Source organism: Hyperolius riggenbachi, chromosome 11 (assembly GCF_040937935.1).
Source record: "Hyperolius riggenbachi isolate aHypRig1 chromosome 11, aHypRig1.pri, whole genome shotgun sequence".
Taxonomy (NCBI): Eukaryota; Metazoa; Chordata; class Amphibia; order Anura; family Hyperoliidae; genus Hyperolius; species Hyperolius riggenbachi.
Window position 1 is genome coordinate 197011393 of NC_090656.1, and position 12461 is coordinate 197023853.

Genomic DNA, 12461 nt, shown 5'->3' on the forward strand with positions numbered 1-12461 from the left:
GCTCGAAATGGAAAAAAGAAGCCAGGAGTGGTAATCCTGAGCCTGACTTGTGGTAGCCGCCCAGAGGTATAGGGAGAAAGTGCAGCGCATCGGGCATTTCAGCACACCTCTCCTGGGATCCAGACACTGGTAGACATTCTTCTTTCAGTGCTCCGAGGCTTTGGATCCCTCGAGTGAGATTGATCTGACTATAGGGTTACAGCGCCACCCGGAGGATGAAGGGAGAATTGCAGCGCTGCATCCCAGGATTAGGGTAAGTAAGTGCTGGGGCTGCTGCAGATCTCTCTGCGTGCTGGTCTGATTTTTTCCAAATGAAAAAATTGCACCGCTTTATGACCCTAAAATCCAGAAATAATCATGTCAGGGAGATTAATAGTGGAGATCAGCGACTATTACGAGCAAGTTGAGCGCCCGATAAAATAGCAGGCACTGTAAACAAAAATGGCGGGCGCAAGCACCGATGCCAAAATTATCCATAATGTCTGCTAATTGTGGCTATTAGCATAGGTGCCTATCGCTGTGCCTATTACCCGGGTGCCTCTGGCTACCTTCCTTAAACTGGGGGACACCTGAGGCTATCTACTTAATGCTGGGGAGGACCTGAGACTACCTACCCAATACTGGGGAGTACCAGAAGTTACCTACCTATTGCTGGAGGCACCTGAGGCTACCTACCTACCTGAGGTTTTCTATCTAATGCTGGGGGGCGCCTGAGGCTATCTACTCAATGCTGGGGGGGGGGGGGGGGGGGCACCTGATGCTAAAACCGTATGCTAAAATCCCATTGTGCTTCAGTTTTATTCCATAAAGCTGGAAAATGCATCATTGGTAAACCAGCCACAAATACGATGGTCATTTCCAGTAAACTTCAGCTTTATCTCAGTCGCTGTGCCCTTATCAAACATGGTGCTGCCTAATTTCCTTTCACCACTGACGTCACGGGCAGTTGAGGGCGGAAGCGCCCTTCTTCATTATGACCGTAGCACTAGCAGCTGCAGCGGATAACATGTTGTGGCATCATGCCGCTGCTGTCAGTAGCGTCTCGTGTGCTATTCTACCCGACCTTGCTGTTCAATGTGATGATGGAGCGGGTATCCAGGCGGAAGTGGTACGACAGAATCGATGAGACCGTCATCCTCGGGGCATTGCCCTTCCGGGGAATGAGTAGCAAGGCATGTGCAAAAGTGTAGACGTTATTCTGTCATTGTCCAGCATGTGAAAAGCGTAGCTTCAACAAAAACTGGCTGCACTACTTTTTATTAATTTATTTATTGTAATATATAATCCTTGCACTACATCAAGTAATCTACCTATACCTCCCCAGACCACCAACATGCACAACTATGGGGATCTGAGAACAGCATTTGCCTCTCCCAACCCCCTCCCCTACCAACTGTTAGAATTTGGAGAGAAATAGTGGTGACAGCTATGCCCCCTTCCAATAATCAGGGCTGTGGAGTCGGAGTTGGGGCAATTTTGGGCACTTGGAGTCGGAGTCGTTGATTTCATAAACTGAGGAGTCGGATGATTTTTGTACAAAATCCACAGCCCTGTTAAGTATTAGACTAAGGAGTCGGAGTTGAGGAGTCGGAGTCTGAGCAATTTTGGGTACCCGGAGTTGGAGTCGTGGTTTCATAAACTGAGGAGTTGGAGTCAGAAGATTTTTGTACCGACTCCACAGCCCTGCCAATAATAGGGATGATTGATGAGATGCAAATTTTTTCGAGTTCATGCAGGATTATGTAAATTCTGATTGCAAATATACATAGCTCCCTACTGTCCCTCTTTCGGAGGGTCAGTCCCTCTTTGGAAGCCCTGTCCCTCTTTCCTCCTCATTTGTTCCTCTTTCAGGACTTTGTCCCTCTTTCTATGTAAATATATATATTTCTCTACTAAAAAAATGTTTGACTCTAAAAGTTATTCCCATCCTTTAAATTGATATATTACTAAGGTACTTATCCGTTAGCCGGGCGCATCCTCTAGTTGGCGACAAAACTCCACCCGATTTACATCTTTCCCTACTATCCATGTCGGCCTGGAGGGGGAATAGTAATTAGCGCCACCTGCCGGATGCGCCCGGCTAACGGATAAGTACCATTACTAATTTTAAAATGTTAAATGAAGGAAAATGAACCAGGATAGAAAGGACCAGTGTGGTTTGAATTATAAAACACATTTTTCTTATGAAATCTTTATGGCATGCGTGACTAGGGGTGTAACGGGGCGTGATCAGGGGTGTGGAAAGGGCGTGGCTTACATGTCCCTCTTTTTCATCTTAAAAACTTGGGAGGTATGAATATATGTGCAGCGTACTCTCGTCAATGGGATAAGGGGGCCTGTTGCTGCTCCTGCGCAGTGCTCTAAATCCTAGGTTCTCAAGGTGTGGTACGTGTACCCCAGGGGGTACGTCTGATGGTTCCAGGGGGCACTCTGGCTTAAAGAGACTCTGTAACCTCAAAAAGATCCCCTGGGGGGTACTCACCTCGGGTGGGGGAAGCCTCGGGATCCTAATGAGGCTTCCCACGCCGTCCTCTGTCCCACGGGGGTCTCGCTGCAGCCCTCCGAACAGCCGGCGACAGGCCTGACTGTAAAATCAATATTTACCTTTGCTGGCTCCAGCGGGGGCGCTGTGGCTGCTTTCCGCTTCAAACTACACGGAAATACCTGATCTCAGTCGGGTCCGCTCTACTTCGCAGGCGCCGGAAACTTGCGCCTGCGCAGTAGAGCAGACCCGACGGCGATCGGGTATTTCCGTGTAGTTCGGAGCCGACAGCCGTCAGAGCGCCTGCGCAGGAGCCGGGAAGGTAAATAATGACGTCATCTTGTACGGAGGGCTGCAGCGAGACCCCCGTGGGACAGAGGACAGCGTGGGAAGCCTCATTAGGATCCGGAGGCTTCCCCCACCCGAGGTGAGTACCCCCCAGGGGATCTTTTGATGTTACAGATCCTCTTTAATATAACCAAGGATACAAAATTTTAGAGTTTAGGGCCCTTTTCCACTAGCAATCGCAATCACAAACGCCAGCGATTGCGATTTTTCATTAATTCTGTTTTGCGATTGCGATTTGTGATTTTCATTTGCATTGCATTATCATTGTAAAAATCGCTCCAGCAAGCGATTGCGATTAGCGATTTCCAAATCGAATCACTGTAGTGGAAAATACTTCTCATGATTTCTATGATAAAGTAACAACTCTAGCGATTTTAAAAATCACTAGCGATTTGCGATTTTGCGATTCAGCAATCACAATCGCTCTAGTGGAAAAGGGCCCTTAGGAAATGATAAAGCTTATTTAAAACACCCAATTAGTATTTTAGCTAATTAAAAGCCATAGTAAATGCTTGGAATTTGTTTAGAACCAATTATCATGCACTACGATTAAATATATATTTGTCAAGGGGGACTTGTGATGTTTACTATGCTAGGGGGTACTTGGTGAGTACAGGGTACACACCAATAAAATGTTGAGAAACACTGCTCTAAATACAATAGGGCAGTTTAACTTACTTGGGTCTTCTTCCTGGAGCAGTGCTTTTCGGCGCTGCTAGATTTGGGCGCAGACTGCGCCACCGTAGACTATAATAGGAATCACATCTATAGCGGTGCTCAGTGAGTAACGTTGGCACCATCAGAAGACAGAGCCGAGGTTGCTTAAAAAACACAATAATTTGGCCTCCAGCAATCGCTGGAAGCCGAATTACATCATTCCCCCACTATCCATGGCGGCCTGGAGGGGGAATAGTAATTAATACGGCCTGGACTTGTGCAGAAGCAGGATCAGGCTGTATCCTGCACCCAAGTCTACCAGCACCAATTTCAAATGTATGCCTTCTTCCAGCCCCCTGCAGTTGTCCTGTGCCGGCGCCATCACAGTGCGATCCTCTGGTCAGCTTTATGTGTGGCACTGGGCCTCCACAGTGCGCTCTTATGCACCGCACTGTTCTGTGCATTGCACCGTATGTTAAAATTGTTACTGTTCTGGGGCCCAATCAGTTGGCATGCGCTATTGCGTGCAACTGCCCAGCCTTGAGGCGGAGGCAATGTGGCTGGCTGCAAGGTCACGAAATAATGGCGGGGGCACCACACAACTGCAGGGGCCTGGAATAAGCCCCTGGTAAACTAAGCTGTCTTTTTTTTATTTTATTTTATTTTTTAATTTTTTTTGCCCTCTTTAAAAAAGGAACAATCAATTTAAACCTTGGTAGGACTTGATTGGTCCATTTTCAAGCTGCATACATTTGCATACAAAATTTACATACCAGTAATCCTTCATAAACTTGGAAATATTGATCATCCTATCCAATAAGGGCTTATTTCCAGTGGGTGCCCAAAAGCAGCGAGGGAAAGATTCTCAGCATGGAAAAAGACGGAAACAAATGCCTTACAGTTTTTTGGGGGCAGCACAATGACCAGCACAGGATTGTGTGCCATTTCTCATTCCTTTGTAGAATGAAACAGGAAGAGGAAGTGACATAGTCTTGTTCTTAGGTCTTGATTAGCAGATCCTGCTTCATGCTTTATACTGTTTTTTTGACCACAGGAGAAATGTATAATCTTTACTGGTGTGTTTATTGCAGTTAATTGAGGAGGAGAACGTACGCGGGGTCATTACCATGAATGAGGAATATGAGACTCGACTGTTGTGCCACTCTTTTCAGGTAACATCTGACTCAGGCTTACTTCACACTACATATCGCAATTGCTTAGCGACTGCAATATCGCTTTTCCAAGAAAAATGGCTCGAAAAATATTGCGATTTTAAACAATGGCTCTTGTAGGAACACCCTTGTAGTGTGACACGACACTAGAGCTCCGCCGATCTGCAAGCGCATCACTACCTAATTATAGGTGCATAGTTTGGTTGAAAAAAGACATACGTCCATTGAGGTCAAGATGTTTTTTTACACCTCATAACGCTGTTTGTAACGTAGCTAGAGCCTTCATTTTTAAGAGTAGTATGCTTTATTTAAAGTTTTGCTGGGCAGACCCAGTGTGTTTGAATTACAGGTAGTCCCCGACTTATGAACGTCCGACTTACGAATGACCGGCCGATACGAAGGGTCCGATCCGGTCGCAATGACGTCACTTCCGCATAGGGGATGTTTGAAGAAGCGGCTTCAAATTTCCCCCCCAAGGCTTGGCGCATGTCTCCAGCGGCAGCAGTGTTGGACTCGCCTCCAAACCGAGTCCAACGCTGTCCGTTGTCCTCTCTCCGTCACCTGCCACTGCCAGCTTGTATCGCTTCACTTCCTGTATGGTATGTGACCTACAGGTTCCTGTATATCACATTACAAATAGGGAGTGAAGCGGTGCTGCACGCTAGAGGCTGCAGGAGGCTGTGTGGCTAGATCAGCAGTGCTGGATGCAGGCTAAAAGGCGAGTCCAGCCCTACTGCTTGGAGTAGGAAGGGGAGCGAACCGAGGAACAAGGGGGGGGGGTGGAATGAGGCTTAGTGGACAAAATGGAGGTACTGAGAGGACAAAACGAGGCACAGAGGGGACCAAACGAGCCACGGAGGCACAGAGGGGACAAAATGAGGCACGAAGGGGACAAAACCAAGGTGAGAATGTAGCGCAGCAATTGTTATTGCAGAAACGAACGATCAGTGAAGAATGGTTGCGTGCGCACACGGATATGACGTAATTAATGTTTTACAAAACATGTGGATGAACAGCAAGATTGATGGGTTTGTTTTTTTTTTTTTTTCAAAATTCTCACAGAACGATCGTTACCAAACACAATACACCGGAAATAAGTAAGTTTCAGCTATATGCGCAGCTGCGCACTACATTCTGTAACGATCGTTCCCGCACGATTGCTGTACACACCTTTCTTTAACAGCGATGATCGCGCGATAGGATCCAACTTGTTGGAAAATTCGCTTGTGCAATGATTGCACTTTCCTCGCTCTCCTTAACGATCGCTTCTGATCGCGACGGAAAGAACTTTATGCAATTGTCGGACGAGCGATCGTTATCGCAAATGTGTGCGCAGCATGAGGCCACATACACACATCAGACTATAGTCTTTGGAAAATGAAAGATCACAGACCAATCTTACCACCCTTCATGTAGTATGAGAGCCATACTCTACACAGTCTTTTCTATGGAGCTGAACTCCCCATCAGACGGAAATCTTTGCAAGATGCTGCACACACAGATGCTGTATAGACAAAAGATCAGTATCTGCAAAAGATCTGTTCCTGCCAAAAATCCATTCCTGCAAATTGCAATGATAGTCTATGAGATCTGCAGATCCTCATACACACATGATTTAACTGACATTCATCTGCAGATCAGATCCACCAGGATGGATTTTCAGATCTGCAGATGATTGTCTGATCTGCAGATGGATGTCAGTTAAATCATGTATGTATGATGATCTGCAGATCTCATAGACTATCATTGCAATTTGCATGAATGGATTTTTGGCAGGAACAGATCTTTTGCAGATACTGATCGTATGTGTCTGTACAGCATCTGTGTGTGCAGCATCTTGCAAAGATTTTTTTCTGATGGGGAGTTCAGCTCCATAGAAAAGACTGTGAAGGTATGGCTCTCATACTACATGGAAGGGGGTAAGATTGGTCTGTGATCTTTCATTTTCCAAAGACTATAGTCTGTGTGTATGAGCCTTAAGACTCTTCCAATTGGCTGCTGTCTCCTAGTATAGTTGTTGGAAGCAGGAATGGTCAATGGCATGCAGATAATTCAAGTTAAGTTTTCATTTGCATATTTTTTGCAAAGCACATTCTAATTTTATGCGAAAATTGCGCATTTGACTGCTCTTATCTCTGCATAAAATCTGCTTGAATTCAGAATTATTTGCCTCCCATTGACTATCCCTAGTTGGAAGGGATGGTGCAGACTAGGCGTTGCACTGCAGATAAGAGTAGATAATACAGATCTGCTTGGTGTACAGATACAGCTGTTGCCTATCTATGACATGACCTGAACTGGTTGATGATTGACTTAGGGCTCATTTCCACTATAGCGATTTTGCATGCGTTTTTCGCATGAAAATTCGCATAGCAATACAAGTGAATGGGACTGTTTCCACTTGTCAGGATTCCTTTGCGTTTTTCTGTGCAGAAAAAATTCGCATGGCAGAGCCATCAGAATTCGCATACCGCATACCGCTATGCGAATCGCATACAATGTATTTAATAGGAAATTCGCATGAGGTTTGGGCATGCGAATTTTCATGCGAATTCGCATAGAAACAATGGAAAAGCACACCAGCACTGCCATGGTTAAATTCGCATACATCGTCATCCATACGAATTCGCATGCGAATTCGCATGAAAATTCGTATAGACCCGCATGCGAAATTCGCATCCGCATGCGATTTTTTTTTTTACCGCGGCGATTCGCACCGCACAAGTGGAAATGCAGCCTTAACCTGTGTCCTTGTCTTTGTACAGCAGTGGCAAGCGCTGGGGGTGGAGCAGCTGAGGCTCAGCACTGTTGACTTCACCGGAGTCCCTTCACTGGAGAATTTACAGAAAGGGGTGGAGTTTGTTCACAGACATCGGGAAAAGGGTCACGGTGTTTACATCCACTGCAAGGCTGGACGATCCCGCAGTGCCACCATGGTAGCTGCCTACTTAATAGAGGTGAGGGCAACAAAGCTTTAGGCTGAATTTGGGGTATGTACACACGCCCGATTTGACGTTCGGACGACTGAACGACGGGTCGTTTAAAAAAAATCAGACGTGTGTATGGGCCTTAACGATTTTAAATTGTATCCTTTGTGTAACTGGCAGCCAGTGAGGGGACAGACGGGGGGAATTGGGCTGGAGAAGCGGGAGGAGAGGTGGATGAGATATATTAGTATGTAGCTCTGCCCTCCCAGCAATGTTAAGACTAGATTTGTATAGCTTTGTGGAATTTTACTCCCAGAGCATTCTGGGAGACCAGACATTACTTTCAAAAACAAACCTTCTGCAGTGATGCACCTGCCAGCAGTAAAGATGTCACCATGTGATAAATGCCAGAATGTAAATGAGGGTGAGGAAAGATTTTTACAATGGGCAAACACTGACTAAATCATTTATAAAATAATCTTGTAAAAAAAAAAAAAAAAAAAGCAATTTTATTCATGACAGTACAAGGCCTATAGAGCCTTTTTCCACTACAAATCGTGATTGCAAATGCGCTGCGATCTTATCGTGATTTGCACCTATTCTATTAGTTTTGTCTTATCTCTTTGTGCCTTTCCTGACAGAGACACAAGTGGAAGCCAGATGATGCCATCGCCTTCATGGCTAATATCCGGCCGCATATCCTGATCCGCAGCAGACAACACGAAATCCTGGACAAGTTTTACCTCCGCGTAGCGAACCCAGAATACCCAGGCAGCGGAGGGTGACATAAGCTAGGACAATTTATCTTTCTTCTCTGTGTGGCGTATTTAGTGAGACATTGTAATGTACATCAAGCCAGCTTATCCAATCAGGTGTGATTTTACTGTCATAAGATCACTGAAAATGAATTCTTATTGGTTGCCTCACTAACAGTTAAAGGAACACTGTTGCAAAAAATGGCTTCATTTGAAAATACACATATATAAGAAGTATATTTCTCCCAGAGTACAATGCAGCATAAATTACATTTTCCTAAGTTTGTCTTTTACAGTAGATAGTAAAAAGCTAACAGATCCAACAGATTTTGGACTAATCTATCTACTCATGGGGTATTTTCAGTATTACCTTTACTCTTTACAAAAGCACTCCAGGGAAAGGCCCTTTTAATGGGTCAGTCAGCCTCCTAACTCACTTGCACATTATTTCGGCAGTTGGACTCAGCGACTGCCATTAACTTAGTGCTTTTTAAAATAAAGAAAACGGTGTATCTACTATAAGGAGATGGGCTACTCCAAAACCTGTCAGATCTGTATGGGTTTTACAATCTATTGTAAGTGACAGCGACATGGGAAAAATGTTATTTATAGTGAGTCTTACTCCTGCACAAATGTACATTTCAATACAATATACATAAAACACTGCGCTAAAAATTATAAGGTGTCACAATTGGTGGTGCACTAATCCAAGAAATTCAAAGTACTATATTATCTGTCACAGCGCACATATGAAAGTCCAACATGCGCCTCAGACCCAGACTTTATAAGTCCGACGTATTCACCTCGTGTGCGATTCCCCTGATGAGTCACATGAAGTGACGAAACCGGTAGGGCCAGGAGGCGTGCACATGGTGCGTGTCAACCGGAGCCCAGCGAGACGGCGCAGTTGAGGGCCTGCCAGGCGGCTTACGATCGCGGTTGAGCCTGTAAAAACTCATCGCTATTACATAACATCAGCATGTGAGTGTTTTACTGTAACCTTTAATAAATAGGGTGCACGGTTTTACGCTATGGAGCCTATTGGTTTGTTTTGAGGTGCTTTTTGGTATGAAGCTGCATTTGAGCATTGAAGAGGACCTGTGGTGATAGTCAGAGGGAGGCCTTAATTTCCCTGAAAGCGCTGAAGACTCGATCTGATAGAGAGTCAATATCTAGCGGTGAGTGTCCCATCTTGAGGGTGTGGTGAGGGTACACACTGTAAAGGCCATCTGCATCACGGACTATAGCAGTATATCAAGTGAATACGCCGGACTTATAAAGTCTGGGTCTGATGCTCATGTTGGACTTTCATATGTGCGCTGTGACATATAAATGTACATTTCAGTCTGTACACAAGCAAGATGACAGGTCCGATCTGATTATTGATCATTTTCTGAGCGATTTCTCATAAACGTGAATGGAAATCGATCAGAAAAACGATCGGGCAGTAAATCTGCTGAAAAATCTCATTGTGTATTCCCAGCATAACAATACCACAACACAGCAAAACAGTTGTCATTCTCCTCTATCTTCACCCTCCGGGGCAGGCAGCTGCATACAAGACGTCGGCAAATTAAAAATGAAGGAAGAGAAATAGTGCCTGGCCTGTGTTCTTCTCGTCCTGCAATATCTTCTCTGCTGCTTGTTTTATTGTTCAGATGCGACCGTCCTCACGACAGGTCGATACAAAACGTCTTGTGCGTACAGAACATCAAAACGGTGTATAGGTGGAAAGAGGTGGGTCTCTAGAGAGGCAGATGGGCACAACAGCCGTTTCGCACCCAAAAGGTGCTTGGTTACGCGCTTGCTTGCGAAACGGCTGTTGTGCCCATCTGCCTCTCTAGAGTCGCACGTCTTTCCCACCTATGCACAGTTTTGATGTTTTGTATGCACAAGACGTTTTGTATCAACCTGTGAGGATTGTCGCATCTGAACGATAAAAATGCAGCAGAGGAGATGGTGCCTGGCCTGTGTTCTTCTCATTATGCAACTGTGCAATTTATTTATATGCATACACATGCATTTTTAAATTTTTCCTGATAGTAGTCCTTTAGGGCCCTTTTCCACTAGCAATCGCTTGCGCTAAACGCTAGTGATTGCGATTCAGCAAGTCCTTCATTTTTTTTATGCGATTGCGATTTTGCTATGCAATGCATGGCATAGCAAAAACGCAGTAAAAATCGTTCCGCAGCGTGATTGCGCTTAGGTAAAAATCGAATTGCGGTAGTGGAAATCGCCTACCGCGATTCCTACATTATTAAGCAAACCCTAGCAATTTAAAATTCGCTAGCGATTTGCGATTCAGCATCGCATTCGCCGCTAGTGGAAAGGGGCCCTTATTTAAGATTGCAAAATTATTTCTTATGTTCCGTCCGCTGCGTAATACTTTGAATATTGTTCTTTTACAACACACGGTTTTACAAGTTATATATTTTAGTTCTTGGACATCTTTTTAAATAAATAATATAATTCTTGATCTATACTGTAATTATTGATATACAATCTATTTTTCTGATATGAAGTGGAAATATAGTTGGATATGTAGTGATGCAATGTGGTAAACCAGGTGACTGATTAATATCGGGGAAATAGTGTTTTGTTACCTAGTTTGCAACACCTCTATCAGTGTATGACAAAGCAAAAGCTGTCCGCTATTATTATCTTTAGGGGTTCTCTGTGGGGGGAGGGAGTAGGATAGGTGTTGTGCTGCCTGTAGACTCCTACTGCGCTGCCCCACATGCGTAGTAGGAGCTTGTGCGGCCACGGTTCCTGTTTGATTGTGCTGCCGTGCTAAACACCCCAAATATCCCGGCTTACACACCTCCTGCACTCCCCAAATTTAGCTTTTGTAATCTCTTGAGAACCAGCAGGGCTCGGGGGATGCAATTTTGCACAAAGGTAGTGGGGGGGGGGGGGGGGGGGTGAACATTTGGGGAGTGTAGAAGGTGTGGAAGCGGAGATGCATGAGCACCTATAGCTAACCAGGGATTAGGCGTGTGAGCGCAATGCAGCACGTTACAGATAAAACTCAACAGTACAGTTCCACCCCTAATTTGATATCAAATTTACAAACACGACAAAGTGGGGCTTTAAATGAACAGATATTCGTCTTTTAATTCTTCATATCAAAAGGTCTTCACAGTTGCGGACACACAGGTAAACACAATTTCCAGAACTCCAAATTACAACCAAGCCGACTGCCTGACACGTGTTTCACGATCAAAAATCGCTTCTTCAGAGGCATACAGTATACATGTACATCACATGTGAGTCCAAATAGAGACCACAGACCGCAATCTGTAGGAGTATGAAGACCACACCAAGTGGACAACGTCCAGAGATCACCACCATCAACGCTGATGCGACACCTCCGCATCAGCGTTGATGGTGGTGATCTCTGGACGTTTTCCACTTGGTGTGGTCTTCATACTCCTACAGATTGCGGTCTGTGGTCTCTATTTGGACTCACATGTGATGTACATGTATAATGTATGCCTCTGAAGAAGCGATTTTTTGATCGTGAAACACGTGTCAGGCAGTCGGTTTGGTTGTAATTTGGAGTTCTGGAAATTGTGTTTACCTGTGTGTCCGCAACTGTGAAGACCTTTTGATATGAAGAATTAAAAGACGAATATCTGTTCATTTAAAGCCCCACTTTGTCGTGTTTGTAAGTGTGAGAGCGCAAGATATAAATGGTATATCAAGAGATAGGAAAAATATGGAAAGCAGTGGCGGGATCCTATGGATGATTAAATCTTGTTTCTAGGATAAGCAATAGTGTTCTACTGTCAGTCCCAATGGACTGCAATCTTCCAAGCTGCAGTAATGAAGCCTTATTATGCTTATATCCTCTCCTGCTAATGAAGAAAGGGCTGTGCCTGAGCTCTGAAATGCACTGAGCTGTGAACTGCAGCAATACACTCCAGCACTGCCCATCGGGAGCCGGCGACTGATATCGGGGAAGAGACAGCAGCTCAGGCTGTGAGAAGGCGAAGAGCAGTGGAAGCAGATTCAACAATGCCTTATTATGGGTTCCTGGTAGAGCTTCTATGGTAAGGTACAGGGCTTCCTGCAGGGACGTAACTACAAATCACAGGGCCCCCCAGCAAGACTTTAATGG

At 45.0% G+C, this 12461-nt stretch overlaps 1 protein-coding gene across 2 annotated transcripts in view; it reads left to right on the forward strand.

Moving 5' to 3' along the window:
* The first annotated feature begins 945 nt into the window (after positions 1-945).
* LOC137538309 (phosphatidylglycerophosphatase and protein-tyrosine phosphatase 1-like) overlaps positions 946-12461 on the forward strand; it is a 53448-nt gene continuing 41932 nt past the window's right edge. The window contains exons 1-4 of one of the 2 annotated variants that reach the window (XR_011024744.1): positions 946-1172; positions 4579-4659; positions 7425-7616; positions 8228-8458. Coding sequence is in view for 1 of the 2 variants with exons in the window: in XM_068260395.1 (XP_068116496.1) it covers positions 1020-1172; positions 4579-4659; positions 7425-7616; positions 8228-8371 (570 nt within the window). In the remaining variant the exon portion in view is untranslated. Of the gene's footprint in view, positions 1173-4578; positions 4660-7424; positions 7617-8227; positions 10040-12461 lie in introns of those variants that run through there. The other variant, XM_068260395.1, reaches the window with a different exon arrangement.